The following is a 17,514-nucleotide window of genomic DNA, read 5'->3' as shown; positions in this document are numbered from 1 at the left end:
ACTGAGCTCCATTGAAGTGGGACTGAATATTGGGCATGGTGCAGAGCAGGTGGCCAGGTTACACTATCGTCCAAGCTCAATCAGTAACCCACAAAGTGCAATTGTTATAAATCCTGAGCTCTTTGACTCAGAGCAAGAGTGTTACCAATGGAACCAAGGTGATAATTAACCTAGTAACAGCTGAGAGGAGAATTCACCTGCCTGATCTGAAAACCTGGTGCAAGTAGTTTATAGATTGGCAAATACTTGTAAATTTCCATCTTTTTTCTGTGTCTTTGACACCACAGCCTGATATCTGAATTCTAGATGCAAAACTTTGGAACACATAGAAAATTACAAAATATACTGTGAACCAGATTGGGGTTAATTTTAACCGAATCCATCCTGCAGTACCCTGGGAAGGAGTAGGTACTGTATTTACAACCTGCATGATTTTATTTTACATTAAGTAAATTGGAAATAAAATAAAAATCAGGCAGTTTGCAAAATGAGCAACTGAGTTTTCCCATCAGATGAGTTAGATTAGGTTAACATTACTGCCATACATTAAGAAAATATTTTTTAAACAATACATCACTTGTAATACTGAAAACACCATATTGCTTTCATTCTTAAAAAAATTAACTATTGTTGTCATAACTCCTTTTTCTACTGGTTATTCATGGTCAACAGCATCAACTTCCACTTATATTTGTTGCTAATTTACCTCAGGACATTAGTTCAACAGGATAGGAGGGCATTGTAGACCAGTATCAATTACAATGATTGACTAATAAACATAAGCCAAGTATAACTATGTGATATGAGAAATTGCATTTCTGAGGTTTAAATAACAACTTCCATTGCTTAAACAGAGCTATTAACATCTTCAAAATATAAGGCATCAAAGAATGCAATACTCTGCAATAACTCAAGGAAAATAATTTACATTTATATAAGACCTTTCACAACCTCTCGATTTTTTTTCTGAAGTAAAATCACTCTTGTTATGTAAGAAGGAATTTTGGCCAGGACACCAGAAAACTCCATGGTCTACAATAAATAATGCATTCTACCCGAGTGGAGAGACAGGATGATCGTTTAGTAGCCAGGAATTTGCAGGCATTGAGAGTGAACAATCAGATAGCAGACCACTGTCCAGCCACAAAAATCAGTCTTTAAAGAGTTTTGATTTTGACTATTTGACAGAACAGATCAGAATGGCCAATCAGTTTAGTCAGGCTCATTTTATGTACCAGTTGGCAAGTTATGGTGTCACTAGCCAACAGGTAATTTTCCACATAATAGCTGCTGTAACAGAATTGCAGATTTTAAAAAATATATGGGATGTGAGCATCACTGGCAAAGCCAGCATTTGTTCCCCATCCCTAATTGCACTCGAGAATACCTTTGGTCATGAAAACAACTGAAGTTTTGGTATTGTGCAGAGTTTTCCCAATAGACCACCTCTATGGCTGTTTCATGATCCTCGACACCACACCCATAGGGTAGATGTGTTAGAGGCAGAACTTCAACTGTAGCCATGATTCTCTGACCAAGTTTCCATACGAGAACATGCGAATTCTGAAGAAGAGTCATATTGGACCTGAAATGTTAATTCTGGGCGGAATTTTCCACTCCAGCCCGTGGCAGGTTTCATGGGGGCTGGGGCCAGAAAATTTGGAGGGGGGCCAAAAATTGGAAGCCTGCCGGTGGAAAGAGAGTTTGGGATTTTCCCCTGACCACTTTCATGGCGGTTGGATGGCGGGTCGGGTTTCCCACTGATCCATGGCAGCAACCCCATTCGCATGTATTACCACTTTGTGAATGGTCGTCAAAAATGCGGCTCGCCAGAATCACTTAGCCCTCCCAATGAAGCACCACGTCAGCGGGAATTTAACAAGTCTGAAACAGGTTTGGATCTAAGTGCCATGCAGCTGGTGGCCCTCACTTCACTCGTGATTTTGAGATGAGTGCGGCACTCAAGGCCTACCTGCACCAGCACTGCTCTGGTTCTCACCAAAGCCAATGAAACACCACACTAGTGGCTTGTGTTTTTCACTTCCTTCCTCCGTTATCTGGGGGGCGGGTGGGGGGGGTGTTATTTGGGGACTCAATCAGGGCAGCAACCCACACAGGGACCAGCGTTGCAACTGGTGTTGTGGGAGAGGGGTAGGGGGTGGTTACAGGGGGAATGGAGAGAAAGGAGGGAAGGACATACAGGAGAACAAAGGGCAAAGGTGGGGTTGGGGGAGGGGGGAGGACACATGGGGGACAATTGTGACAGGTGGGGTTGTGAGAGTGGGTGGGGGGAGGGCAGTGGGAACAATGGTAAGCAGTGGTGAGACCAAGGGGGCGAAGCTGGAACCCAATATGAAAGACAGGAATGCAGACACAGTAGGGGTTAGCTTGGGGACAGAACTGCACAAATTAGAGGGGAAACATGCAGACTCAGAAACACGAGGCGGGGTACTGTTAGTTTGGCACAAGAGGTGAGGCTTGCACAAAGATTTATGGAGGTGGGAGAGGTGAAAGGATTACACGTAAGGAAGAGGTTGCATAGAGACTCATGGAAGCGGGGGCACGCCGGGGGTTGGGGTGGAGGAGGAACAACGTGTTGTCAGCAGTCAGTAAGGAATGGGAGAGCAAAGAGAAACACAGTCATAGTCCCTGGTCTGAGGCCAAATTGTCAGAGTGCCAGAGTGAAGTCAGTCCTGGGGCTTTGCTGGCCATGCAAAGCTCACACATCATAGTCCCGCTCCAGGCTGGGGCACTGGCTGTGTGCTTAACTGGGAAAAGGCACAACTTGGTGTGCAGGGCATGGTCATGGTTTTAATGTGGTGGCTATGGTTGTGTCTGTCTTGGTACTGGACTGCAGGTAGGGTGGTCAGGGTTAGGGGAGGCATCTGCAGCCTGTAAAGGGGGAAAATTTAATACAGACACTTGGGATAAAGTTTGTGAAACATTCTTGGGGGGCAGTGGGATTGGGGGGTGGGGGTGGGGAGAGGGGGTCTCCTCTGTATGTGGCCATGCACAGAACTTTGAGATGGGAAGGGGTGAGGTCCACAGTGGGCATTGGGACAACTACAGTTTGGGTTCAGGTGGGATGGTTGGAATATCGACCACAATAACTATGGAATCTAGGATTATTGGGGGAGGCTAGAGAATAAAGGGAGGCACCTCTAGCTACACATCGTGGGGTTCCAGGAAGATTGGAGGGACAATAACAGTCATGGAGGGAGGGCCAAAGTATAATCTTAGCACCATCATCTTGGCAAGTCGAAGTTATGGCACAGTCAGAAATCAAAACTAGAAAAGAATCTGGACAGGAGGGGTCAGAGTCAGTGTGGGAGGAACCCAGGGCTGTGCTACAGGCCCCATTTCAAGGGGCAGCCTCAACCTGCCTGCACTTAAAACATTCAAATGAAGTCAGAGTTGAAAGTAAAATGGAACATCTTGAAAAGGTTCCATTGGAGCCACTGCTGTTTTTAGCACTTTAAAGATAGATTGCAGGAGCCATTGGCCTCACAAAACAGTTGCTTCATTTCAATATTAACACAGGAATGTGAAAGCTGGGAATTCAGGCAACCATTGAGGAGGCACAGCTGCTGCATATATGACAGATTATCAATGAAAGCTTCTAATGTGCTTTCTCCAAATGGCATGGATAAAGGGCCAAAGGGCACCCAGTCATTGCTCATGTGCAAGTTAACTTTAACCAGTATGCCACTTCTGAGATTGGAGGGGTGAGTTTGGTAAGATGGTGCATGTCATTAAGGCTTTTTCCAACCTCTGTGGAATTGAGACGTTAAGTTTCAGGGTTGGTCATCTCACTCTGTGAGTTTGTGCCTCAGCTAGCAGTCAGGCAAGCAGCGCAGAGGTAGACACAGCTCGAGGCCATGACAATGGCTTTTTGCTTGCGAGTGGGGGTTTTGCTATCTTTCCCCACGATTCATTAATCTGTTATATCTATAATTTCACAGAGAGGAGGAGGAAACAATAATGGAGCTTGGGCTCAATGCTGCCTTCTTGAGGGTAATCATTTAATGGAGGAGGAGGAGAAGAGCTCAGCGCCACTGAGTGCAGCTTTAGGAGGAGGTCCCACCTGAAGTCCAGGGGAGCCCCAGTGATAAACAGAGGATGAGGAGCTTAGATCCATACCACAGAGGCAACTCGCTCGACCAAGGGTCTACCGAAGAAGACCCTCCTATCTGCAGATGAGCAAGAGATAATGCTGCAAACGTGTCTGCTTGTCCAGACAGGTGGTGGATCACATCTGCCAATTCTGTGGAAGGATCTAATGCCCTATGGACTGGGAGAATATTCCCTTCCTATGGCCCTGACGGTCGCCACCACGCTCAATTTCTTTGCCTCTGATCGTTCCAGGGATCCACAGGGGCCCTGTGAGGTATTTCACAGGCTGCCACGCATAAATGCATCAAGGAGATACATTTATATACGTACATGACAGATGCCTCTATAGTAAGGTTCATCATTATGTGAGATTCACAGTTGATGAAGAGAGTCAGCCTGGATTTAATGGTTTTGCAGCTATCTCAGGCTTCCCTAGAGCACAAGGTGCAATCGACTGCACACATGTGGCTTTGAGAGCTCCTTGGCATCAGCCCCTGATGTTTATGAAGCAGAAAGTGTTCCATTCCAATGTTCAACTGGTGTGCAATCATCAGAAGCACATAATGCACAACTATGCCAGGTACCCTGGGAGTTTTCATGACTCATACATCCTGAGTCACTCCCAGTTGCCTCACATATTCGAAGGGCCACAGTGAGTAGAGGGCTGGCTGCTTGGGGATAAGGGGTACGCGTTCAAATGATGGCTCATGACACCTGTGCATCATCCTCAGAGTACCTCGGAGGAGAGATACAACGCAGCACATAGCTCCACATGGTCCATCATTGAGCAGACCATTGGCATCCTGAATATGCGCTTCCGAAGTTCGGACTGCTCAGGTGGGACTCTGCAGTACGGTCCTGAGAGGGTCTTCCACATACTTGTGGTCTATTGCGCCCTTCACACCCAGGCGCTTTAAATGGGGATCCCTTGTCAGAGGGAGAAATGGAGAAGGCTGAGATCTCCTCAGGCGATGAAGAGCAGGAGGGCCAGAAACCTGAAGAGGGAATGAGAGTCAGCTTCCATATGATGAAGCCATTGAAGAAGCATGACGTGGAAGACGTGTCCATGACACATTGATAGCCACGCAGTTCCAGGAGGAGTAAGGTGCAGGCAATGGGAGACGACTGCATTCCTCCTGTCTCTTAGTGCCATGCAATTGCACTGAAAGGGATTTACAACCAGTCACATTGACAGCAAACTGCGCATTCGGATTTCCACCCCTCATGATTAACCAGGCTGTGATCTCTGGAAAGGTCAGTGGTGAATCCTGTGTCTGTACACTCTGGGAAGTGAAAGTTGACACAACAGTGAAAACGCTGCATCAAAGGACTTGATGCAGTCGTTGCCACCTTAATAAAAAGCTACAGCGGACAGTGAAATGAACAATTGGTTGGAGATATCATCATGGCGTCAGGTCTTATGCTTTGGCATCACCACTGACGAGAGACAACTGCAGATTTCCCTTCAAGGCTGCTGAGCAGCCCACACACAGTGTTGTCTCACAAGCAATAAATGTTATAAACGCATTTAGCACACACTTCCAGTAAAGATTCTAACACATCTCCCTGATGTCACACAAGGGTCGGTAACTATCTTGAATGAGGTTGACATCACATGAACATGAGGCTCACAAAGTGGGAGGATTGCTCACCCTCACTATAAGAGGGCACATATATGAATATGCACAATGCCTTCAAATGACCAAGCCATTCTCAGAGACATCAAACATATTTACAAACATGCACAATTTTACGGTGATTGAGCATCCATGACCCGGAAGTATGTTGATATTTCTTAATTTTCCTAGCCCTAATGCTGTGCCTTTGTGCAACCCCTGACATCCGCAGCAGAGGTGGAGGCACTCTGCTTTTTAAAAAAATTCACTCATGGGATGTGGGCGTCCCTGGCTAGGCTAGCATTTATTGCCCATCCCTAATTGCCCTTGAACTGAGAGGCCATTTCAGAGGGCATTTAAGAGTCAACCACATTGCTGTGGGTCTGGTGTCACATGTAGGCCAGATTAAGGACAGCAGATTTCCTTCCCTAACGGACATTAGTGAACCAGATGGGTTTTTCTGACAATTGACAATTTTTTCTTTAATTCTACATTTTTATTGAATTCAAATTCCACTATCTGCCATGGTGGGGTTCAAACCCAGGTCCCCAAAGCATTACCCTGGGTCTCTGAATTACCAGTCCAGTGACAATACCACTATGCCAATGCCTGTTGTCTGTGTTGACCTTAGCAGACATCTTCTGGTGTCCCAGGCCTGGAGGGCTCAGGCCTGATAAGGGTCTCCTGCTCAGGGGTAGATGTACCCTCTTGCCTGACCAGCTGGAGTTGATGGAGTTACAGGCAGAGGGAATTCTGAGTGGCTGGACACCCTTGGAGTGTCCGGTGTGGAGGCCTCTGGGGTATCCAGCTGATACTCTTCCTCCCTGTGGGTGCCCAAGGGCCCCTCACTGACTCTTTGAGGAGAAGCCATGACATCAGACAGAACGTGGATGGACTCCTCCATCCTTTGCTTTTGTTTGCTGAATGACTTTCGCAACTCTGCCAGATTTACCACTGCCTATCATTGCATCTCCAGCATTGTGTTGGCGGCTGCTTGCAGAGGCTCATCATCTGACTCGGACTCAGCAGGTGGCTGTTCTCCAGCAGTCCTCTGAGTGCCAGAGACCTGGCCTGTCTTCCTTGGATGGCTCCTCAGCTTTCTCCTCTGAGAGGAGTTGGGGCTGGGACTTATGTTGGCTCTCCTCTGTCTGGTCCTGCTGGTGCCTGTAAGCGAGAGAAGATAGATTTAGTTCATGAGCAGGCAGAATACAAGACTGTATTTCGCTCACTGTGAATGTCAGGAGGTGATCGACTCATGGAGGTCTGATCCTTACTAGGTTGCTGGGAGAAGCTGATCTCGCCTTCCCCACAGGAGCAATCCCTGTCCTCCCCAGCCAGCTCAGCAGTATCCTCCTTGAATTTTGTGAGCTGTGTGAATTTGGCCGTCCCTCCTCCCGTCTGGGATCTCTCCCTCCTGTTGTGAGCATGCTTGGTCTACATGAAGACAAAAGGAAGGAATGTGATAAGAAGGGATGGAGCAGACATTGGGAAACATACATGCCTCCTGTGTGTGGTTAGCCATCCCCAGAAAGGGTTGAAGCTGGAGTTTGAATAGATGAGATGGTGGTGATGTGAAAGTATCCACGAGACAATCAGTGCTGATATGTGCCCCCAACTGATGTTGCCTGAAATCCTTGAAGAGTCCTTTGGGTGCATGATGTCATGATAAGAGTCTGATATTGGAATGAGCTAAAGATTAACTTACCCCGGAGAGCGGATGAGATCATTCATCCTCTTCCTATATTGAATTGTGTTGCGGGAACAGTTGCCAGTCATGCTGACCTGAGTTGCTATGGCCTCCCAGAACAGAGAGGTGAGGCTGGTGTGCTTCCTGAAGCTATCCCGCAGGTACAGCACATCCCGGAGCTCGCACACTCCTCTTCCCAAAGTCTTCAGGAAGTCAGGGCTAAACCTGGGTGCAGCCACCTTCTTTTGGTTTGCACCCATCTCGATCAGTTTCCTGAAGACAGCTGGACTAGACAGTGTGAAATGTCCGTGCTTGGGTGGTGTTTAAATATAGCGCCTGGACCTTTGACCCCATTAGGTAAGGGCGGGGCCGACGAATCAGTTTCCGACCCGCCAGGTGATTCGGAGAGATACTCACCTATGCATAATTAATTACCTTCCGAGCGCAAAATCGAGCGCAATTTCCCACCATTCCGGCCAGCGGGAAACGTGTCACGGAACCCACCCGCCACGGCACATTTCAAAAACAGAAAATTCCACCCTTGGTTTCTCTCTCCACAGATGCTGCCAGACTGGAGTTTTTCCAGCACTTTGTTTTATATCAGCACTGCTCTCCACAGAGATTGGGATTGTGAAGCTAGTCCTTTTTTTGTGATCAAAGAATGGATTGTGTAAATATTTCTGTTGCTACAGTCTATGATCTTAGTTTTAACCATAAGATAACTAAAAGGTATGTATATTTGAGGACAAACACTTGAGGTTTTGGGGAAGATCTATGCAGAAGATAAATATTCATAAAAACCCTTTGCCCAACACTTCTGCTGACGAGAGGGTTTGTAAGCTGTCAGTCAAATCTAATAAACCTAACTGAATTTTTGAAAAAGTAACTGAAGTAGTACTAAAGCAAAACATGCAGATGCTGGAAATCTGAAATAAAAACAGAAAATGCTGGAAATACTCAGCAGGTCAGGCAGCATCTGTGGAGAGAAAGAGTCGATGGGTGGAATTTTACAGCCTCTTCGCAGTGGGCGCAGGGCCAAAAAATGCAGCTCAAAAGTCCACGAACTTCAGTGCAAAATCCCGTCATTGTAAAATTCAGGTCGATGACCCTTCATCAGAACTCAAGGAGCACTAGAGTGTTAGACAGGGGAGTGTCTAAAGAGGTAGTTTATATGGACTTCCAGAGGCATTTAATAAGGTGTAAAAACAGAAAATTCTGAAAAAACTCAGCAGGTCTGACAGCATCTGTGGGGAGAGAAACAAGAGTTAACGTTTTGAATCCTTTTGACTCTTCTTCAGAGCTAAAGAGAAGTAGAAATGAGATAGAATTTATGCTGTTGGAGGGGGATGGAGCAGGTAAAACAGAATAGGTGGTCAGCAATAGGTGGGGGCTAAGGAGAGATTGACAAAGATGTCATGGACACAAGATGAAGGGAATGTTAATGGTTGCGGTGAAGGGTAAAGAAGGTACTGATGGTGCTGATAGTGGTATAAAAATGAGAAAGCAGAATGTGTTAATGGCAGAACAAGGATCAGCCCTCTGTGAAAGAACAGATTGAACAAGTGACAGATGGCCCTGTTTGGAGGGGTGGGGCGGGGGAGGAAGGGGTTGGTGGTTAAGCAAGAAGATTTTTAAAAATATTTAAAAAGGGATTTAAAAAAAGGGGGTGAAGATGGAGGACAGAGTTCATGATCTCATGTTGTTGAACTCAATGTTAAGTCGGGAAGGCTGTAAAGTGCCTATTCGGAAGATGAGGTGTGTTCCTCCAGTTTACATTGGGCTTCACTGGAACATTGCAGCAGGCCAAGGACATGTGGGCATGAGAGCAGGATGGAGTGTTGAAATGGCAAGTGACAGGAGGTCTGGGTCATGCTTGCAGACAGAACAAAGGTGTTCTGCAAAGTGGTCACCCAGTCTGCGTTTAGATTCTCCAGTGCAGAGGAGGCCGCATTGAGGGCCTGTCAACCACGGTGGGGGGGAAACCTTGGTTAAGGAAGAAGGAAGACGTGTCAGAAGCACCGTTTTGGAAGGTGGCATCATCGGAACAGATGCGACGGAGACGAAAGAACTGAGAGAATGGGATGGAGTCCTTACAGGAAGCAGGGTGTAAGGAGCTGTAGCTGAGGTAGCCGTGGGAGTCGGTGGGCTTGTAATGAATATTGGTGGACAGCCTAACACCAGAAATGGAGACAGAGAGGTCAAGGAAGGGAAGGGAAGTGTTGGAGATGGACCATGTGAAAATGATGGAGGGGTGGAAATTGGAAGCAAAATTGATAAACTTTTCCAGGTCCAGACGAGAGCATGAAGCGGCACCGATACAGTGATCAATGTACCTAAGAAAAAGAGAGTTGTGGGGTGGGGCCTGAGTAGGATGGGAAGAAGAAATGTTCCACATACCCCATAAAGAGACAGGCATAACCGGGGCCCATGTGGGTATCCATAGCCACATCTTTTATTTGGAGGAAGTGAGACAAGTTAAAGGAGTTGTTCAGTGAGAGAACAAGTTCAGCCAGGCGGTGCAGAGTGGTGGAGGATGAGGGTTGTTCGGGCCTCTGTTCAAGGAGGAAGCAGAGAGTCCTCAGACTGTCTGGTGGAGGATGTAGGTGTAGAGGGATTGGATGTCCATGGTGAAGAGGAGGTGGTTAGGACCAGGGAAATTGTTGATATGACGTAGGGCATCAGAGGAATTGCGGATGTAGGTGGGAAAAGACTGGACAAGAGGAGAGAGAATGGAGTCAAGGTAGGAAGAAATGAGTTCCTTGGGGCAGGAACAGGCCCAAACAATGGGTCTACCTGGACAGTCCTGTTTGTGGATTTTGGAAAGGAGGTAGAAGCGGGCTGTCCGGGGTTGGGAGACTATGAGGTTGGAAGCTGTGGAGAGAAGGTCTCCAGAGGAGATGAGGTCAGTGACAGTCCTGGAAACAATGGCTTGATGTTCAGTGGTGGGGTCATGGTCCAGGGGGAGGTAGGAAGAAGTGTCTGAGAGTTGGCATTCAGCCTCTGCGAGAAAGAGGTCAGTACGTCAGACAGCAACAGCACCACCCTTGTCGGCAGGTTTGATAACAAAGTCAGGGTTGGACCTGAGAGAATGGTGTGCAGCAATTTCAGAAGGAGACAGGTTGGAGTGAGTGAGAGGAGCAGAGAAACTGAGACGGCCGATGTCACACCATAACGTTGTCCAGAAGAGACTGCCAGCTAAAATTAAAGCTCGTGAAATGGAAGACTTGGTTGGGAGATTGGTTAGGCAGTAGAAGACAAAGTAGGGATAATTGGTATGTATTGAATTGGAAGGATATGACTGGTAGGATTTCACAATGTACTGCGCTTAGGCGTCAAATAGTCACTGTATTATAGGGTTGTCAACCATTCTGGAATGCTGGGAGTCTCCTGGAATTGGCTTTTAAAAGGCAAAGGGTTCACTTTTACCCCGCCTTCACCTGTCGCCTGGAAAAGAACAAATAAATTGATGACGTAAACATAAATCACATTGTCAGATTGTTTCCCTACATTACCTTGGGAAAGACACACATTTCTGAAATGATATAATTCACCTCAATCAGTGCTTAGAAAATCTCAGATCAGTTAACGTGACTGAACAAGCTCACCGATAGGCAAGGACCCTGCAGTCTGGGCCAACAGGGTGGAACCACAGTCCTAAGCCGTTGTTGCCCTGTGGAGCCGGTTCATGCGCTGAACACTCCCAGAGTCTGCAAATGGTATTAGGGTGGAGCGCAGCTCTGGCAGTTTAATCTCGGGTGCGAGATTAAAACAGTTAAATATCGTCATTTCAAACACATTTCAGTTCGAGTATAAAAGCAAAAAACTGCGGATGCTGGAAATCCAAAACATAAACAAAAATACCTGGAAAAACTCAGCAGGTATGGCAGCATTGGCGGAGAGGAACACAGTTAACGTTTCAGTTCGAGTAGATCTGTTGGAGGTGAGATAGCTGGAGCTTTCTGTATCCATGCTAAGATTTATCTGCCAGTTAAAGGCGCTGGTTTAATTCTTCCTATCACTGAATTGGGAGGGTAGTCTGAGGAGTTTTATAAAGTATAGCATCATATCAGTTGCAGTTGTGAAATTTGATGCAGTATTAGCTCAGTCAGTGCAGTGTAAGTGTTTTATTTTCTTCTTACCTTGGGATGTTGCACATGACTCGTGTTGGAAGCCATAATTAAACATTTAAAAGTCCTGAGGTGATTGTTGTGGGGGATAGAAAGGAGAAACCAAAAAGAGAAATAAATGTCAAAAAACTGAATCTGGGAAAGCTGCCAAGGGAAGTGGGGTGAGATGGCCAGGTAATGAGAAATTGAACCAATGAAGAAATTCAATTCTCGCACCACATTGCTGGCTTTCCATGACATCACTTCTGCCGACGTCTCCCAGAATATGTCCAGCCTGAGCTGGCAACCCTATTAATTAATGACTTAGATAATGCAAAAGGGAGCCATATATCTGGATTTGCTGATAACACAAGATTGATTGCAATTTTGGGGCGGATGGATTTTCACGCAGATAATTGAGAGGTTTGGAAAAATAAAGGATAGACCCGAGCAATATTTAAATGATGAAAAGTTAGGAACAGTCAGTGCGATCTAGGATCCAATCACTAGAAAGTAGTAGACAGGTTAAAAAAAATCAAAAAGGCTAATGAAATGTTAGCCTTAATAACTAGAAAGTTAGAATATGAATGGGAGGAGTATGCAGCTATAAAAAGCTTTGGTTAGACCACATCTGGAGTACATTGTACAGTTCAGTGCACTGTACCTTAGAAAGAGTATTGGCCTTGGAGGGAGTGCAGTGCAAATGCACCAGAATGTTCCAAAGGTTAGATTATGAACAGAGATTACATTAGCAAAACTTAGATCCCCTGGCAGAGGTGTGAGAACAGATCAGCTGCCCAGGCTTTTTGCTGAAGGATGGTGAATCAGAGGAAATAATTACAAAAGAGCTCAGGTGACCTTTAGTTAAGATTTGCATTACATGAATCAATCTGGAATAACTCTGACATGGGGGTTACATATGGGCAATTCACCTCCCCAGATGAAAGCCTTCCCCCAGGAGCTAATTGCAACTGGGCAACCTGGAAGTGCCTTAACAGACTTAGGACTGGTGTAGGTTGTTCAAGGGTGTCACTAAGCAAATGGGGATATACAACCTGCCCGACAACTTGTGAATGTGGAACTGAGCCACAGACTATGCAACATCTCCTGCAATGTCTATCGTTAGAGGAACCCTGCACTGTTGCAGATCTTGCCGAATTCAACAACAAGGTGCAAAAATGTGTCTAGTTCTGGCTGGGCCATGTATAGACTGTCCGTGGACACGATAAGAAGACCACCTCCCCAGTGAATAAATTGGTCAACAGTTCAATATTATTTTGAATTCTTCAAAAGTTGCACATTGCTCCACCCACATCCTTGAGAAAACAACCTTCTAATAAGTGGTTTACTTAATAAATGTGGCAATATATAAACTAGTAAAGGTTAAAGTGTTGAATTCTGTACCCTAAGTTCTTTAATTGATGCCCGATTTTCTGGTTGAACCTGTTTCAAAGCTGTATAATTACCACATTACATCTGAGGGGAAAGAAAATAAAATAACAGAGAAACTCCAAGTTAAATAGGAAAGATCAGTAGCTTACAGGCCTGTAATTTGGCAGGTGTATGTGCAAAGTAAAGGAACAAAATAAAAGTAGGGCTCAGCAGGAAAATAGGCTGAGCAAATGTCATTCGGCTAAACATAATTTCATATTATGTCTGACAATTGCCCAGATCATATTCAGTTGCAAAACTCCATGAGCTGAACAGCACACATATCAGAGAGACAGCTCTGTAGACAACAAAAATACTTACACATGTCCCAATTCATGCGCTATAGTAAAAGCAGCACTTAGACCATTCTCTTCACTAATGGAGCAACTGCGATATGGATCGCACATTGTACCAAGCTCTGCTAATCCTGAAAAGAATGGGAATACATAGTTTAAAGTCAGTAATAGTGAACCAGAGCTTTACTACAATAAACGGGTACAGTTAGAGCTGCCTGCCTTCAGGTACATTCAGCCGCTTCAACATCCTCTGTCCCACAATTGGCTGAAAGAGTAGCACCTATAACTTTTAACTAAAGCCACTCCAAAAAGGTTTTTGGAATGGGCATGAGTGTGCCTAATGATGACTTTCCTTCTAATGTTTTCTTCTTGGAGAAAGTATCGCATCACCACATTCTACTACTGCTTTATAGCAGAGCACGATGCATTTGGATGACCATCAGCCCAGTGATGGAGAGAACAATGCTACACGTTGAGTCTGAATGTTCTCATGATATCACAGATGGAAATATTTTGACCTTTGTCATCTGGCATATCAAAATCTACATGATAACATTCTTTTTAGTTTATTAGCTCATTCATCTTAAGTATTACTTCTTGCCATCAGTCCTACTCAGTGACCAATCAAAAGCAGTATGTTTCTAGATGTTATACTTGTCTCTGTTGAGTCCCTTCCAACCCAAAGATAGAACAATTCCTTACCGCAAAGCTTCTCTCTAATTTTACCCCCCCCTCCCCCACCCCCCTTCCCCCGTCCTCCCCAGTGATATACAATTCCATATGCAATGGTTGTCCTTCAATAGTTTACCCAAGTGTATTTTTGTTCGCTTGTGAGCCTCAACAGTAGCAGACATGACTGTGTAGGACATCACAACTGAACCTGATGACATCGAAGATTGACACATGCAGTCGCTCTGTATCAGGAGCAACCCTTCCCTTAACTCAAGGCTATTGCAGCCTATGCTGTTTATAAGGAATAATGTGGCACTTTCCATTTACAACTGCATATTTTGCAAATCAGTTTGAAAGAAAAATAATTTTAAGATTCAAATTTTTTCTTTCAAGATCATGTGCCACCATAAATCTCCATGGAGAAGGATAGCAGAATAGTCTAATCTTGAGAGGGATATATGTAATATTGAATTAAGAATAGGAAATATTCTTAGTGAGCACTGCACCAAAAAAATTTTCTTTACTTGAAAACTTGGTGGGTTAGGTAGTAGTGCAGTTTCCCAATTGAACATCAGAGTTTAAGAATTAAGAGAATTCATGCCTGAGGCGCCGATCTATTTTAGAATATACAAATTTAGCTTGGACTTCAAATGAGAAGCATTAATGGAGCACAACTCTACTTTATCAAACTTTGTTTAAAGTTCATTTAGCACTTGAGGAATTTAAAACTTTTTCCCACTTGAGCCTCACCATTACAAATGGAGATTTTAATTTACAACATTGTGTAAAATACATAAAACAGAAGTCATGGCTCCCGTGGGGCAACAAGCAACTAAAGAAAACTAACAAACGTATTCTGGTATTCAGAAATACCAAGGATCATGAACCAGGAACATTCCATCTTAAACTGGGCTAGCCTCAAAAGAAGAATGGACAGCATTTAAGTATTGGAGATATTTGCTTAACGACATCAGTTAATGGCAAGTCAAAGGCCTTTAAAGGTAGAATGCTGAGCATGCAGGATAAGTACACACCCAGGTTAGCAAACTGTAGCCTGATACTCAATGGACTAACAAATATATCAGAAATTAAATAAAGAGAAAATAAAATCATTATAAATCCTGCAGGGAGAAAGTGAAGAGGGTGCAAAAGCAAAATACTGCAGATGCTGGAAATCTAAATTAAAAACCGAAAATGTGGGAAACACTCAGCAGGCCAGACAGCATCTTGGAAAGAAACAGAGTTAACGTTTCAGGTTCTGATGAATGATTATCACAACCTGAAATGTTAACTCTGTTTCCCTCTGTACAGATGCTGTCTGACCTGCTGAGTATATTTCCAGCATTTTCTGTTTTTATTAAGGTGAAGAGGTTCCCTGGAATCAGTATAATGATTTGCAGAAACATGTTTAAAAAAAGTACCTGGAAAACATGGGCCTGAATTTTACCCTTGGCGGGTGCGTGTGATTGGCAGGCCCGCGACTGGTAGGGAAACGGGTCACTGCCCGCGATCGGCCCCCGACCACCATTTCACACTAGTTGGCCAATTAAGGCCTGGCCAGCATGAAACATGTCTTCCCAATGGTCAGGAAGGGCCAGGCAGGGATGTGGGCCTGTCGGCCGCCTGGTCCAATGGCAATCCGGCGGCCGGTTTAAAAATGGCACAGTCAGCTCCTTGAAGGCTGGAGCTGGAGAGGCCAGTTAACCGGCCGCGGAAAGGCTGGGATGTCAGAGGAAGGTATGGGTGCAGTGCACAGATGTAAGAGTTTCAGATGGTGCAAACATTCTTGTGTAGCCTCATCGTTGATGGGAGCCTCAAAACTGGATTCCCCATTGATCAATGAAAGATGATGGCACCATGATGCAGATCTCCATTGTCTCACCAGGGTTACCTGGCATACACAGTGACAGTGACTTAAACTAATGACATGTTGTTGTTCTCCCTTAGATTCGCCAGCACATACTGAATCGCAGAACCCCAAAAAACCACCCTTGATGCCAGAGGACCGCCAGGCGCCACATGCACCTGCATCACACCTACTCTCTGAACCAGGCATTAGCACAAATACCAGCGCCTAGGTGGATCCTCAGCTAGAATGTCGGAGCACAGTGGTGAGGGCACTTTACACTCGCTTGACGAGCAGTCAGAGGCAGAGTACCCAGGGCGCTCGCAGTCGCAGGACTGCTAGAGACCAGGATGATGCTGAGTTGAAGGCATGACCACTAACACCTAGAAGGACAAGGGCAGCTGATAGATGGGGACACCACCACCTGGAAGATCCCCTCCAAATTACTCAACTTCCTGACTTGGAAATATATCGCTGTTCCTCCACTGTCGCTGGGTCAAAATCCTGGAACTCCCTTCCTAACAGCACTGTGGGTGCACCTACACCACATGGGCTGCAGCGGTTCAAGAAGGCAGCTCACCACCACCTTCTCAAAGGCAACTAGGGTTGGACAATAGATGCTGGCCTAGCCAGCGAAGCCTACATCCCATGAATGAATAAAAAAAATGAGCCACTGGAGTTGTCCATTAAGTGGCAGATGTTGGATGTCCAGCGTTACACATGGGAGGATCTGGCAGAGGTCCACAAGAGTGTGCGTGCCATGGTCTCTGTTGTAGAGGAGTCCATGTGGAGCATAAGCACTGCGTTGACCCTCATGGCCGAGCGTACTCCATTGAGAGAGTGGCAACTCTCATGGAGAGGCAGCTCCAGGGACAGAATCAGGGAGTTCTGGGGTTGCACTCGGACCAGCAAGCCCTCACACAGGCAATGGACTCAGTGATCAGTGCCAGTGTGGGAGATGGATAAGGTACCCAGTGTCCCCGCTAGGTGCCTGTCCATCAATGGCAAGCAGGGAGGTCCAGAGCGATCTCACGTTGGTGCACAAGCTGCCTGTCGTCTCTGCAGCTCCTGTCAGTTTGCTCTGGATGACGGCAGTAGCTCCTCTGCCCCTCTGCCAGTGACCATGGCATCTGATGAGGCTGCGATGACTGAGGAGATGCCAGCCATGGCACTGGCTGATCCCTCCCAGGTGGGACCAGCACATGCTTCACTGGCCAGAGGACGACTGCCAAGGTTATCAAGGTCAACAAGACACCAGAGTCAGCAGGCTGCCTCCAACGCCAGTGCCTGCAAGGGGCTGGCACCAAGACGTAGCACTCGCAAACGTAAGTTTAAGACACCATGAGCACAAGAGGGACTGTTTACGGGTGATCTTATTTTCTGTAGCGCTTTGTTTATGTTTACTGGTCTGGGAATAAAGACCAGAGAAGGTTATGTTAATTTGTTTGGATTGTCAAAATGAGATAAATTTTGTTTTTCCAGTCATGACTTGAGTATGCTTCACCTTTTTATTGTTTTGGTGCAGGGTACGCCAGTATGTAATGCTGGACGTGACTGGCTCTGAACTTTATTGCACAGGCACCATATGGACTTTGGGTTCAAATGAAAGGGTCATTTCAGGCATCCGGGATGGAGGCAGCACTGGCATGAGGTGGAAACAGATCTTTGGCAGCCGAGCTGAAGGAGCGTTGGGTCAAGACATCCCTGGTGTCCCTGCCTCCCTGAAGGATACAGAGGTCTGGCTCCA

The 17,514-nt window shown here is 45.8% G+C and overlaps 1 protein-coding gene across 1 annotated transcript in view; it reads right to left on the bottom strand.

The window, feature by feature from the left end:
* LOC144696757 (A disintegrin and metalloproteinase with thrombospondin motifs 20) overlaps positions 1-17,514 on the bottom strand; it is a 440,683-nt gene that overhangs the window by 265,858 nt on the left and 157,311 nt on the right. Inside the window, exon 8 of the mRNA XM_078568442.1 lies at positions 13,275-13,380. Within this exon, the coding sequence (XP_078424568.1) occupies positions 13,275-13,380 (106 nt within the window). The remainder of the gene's footprint in view (positions 1-13,274; positions 13,381-17,514) is intronic.

Source organism: Cetorhinus maximus, chromosome 22, assembly GCF_964194155.1.
Source record: "Cetorhinus maximus chromosome 22, sCetMax3.hap1.1, whole genome shotgun sequence".
Lineage (NCBI taxonomy): Eukaryota > Metazoa > Chordata > Chondrichthyes > Lamniformes > Cetorhinidae > Cetorhinus > Cetorhinus maximus.
This window is presented reverse-complemented; position numbering and strand designations above follow the sequence as displayed.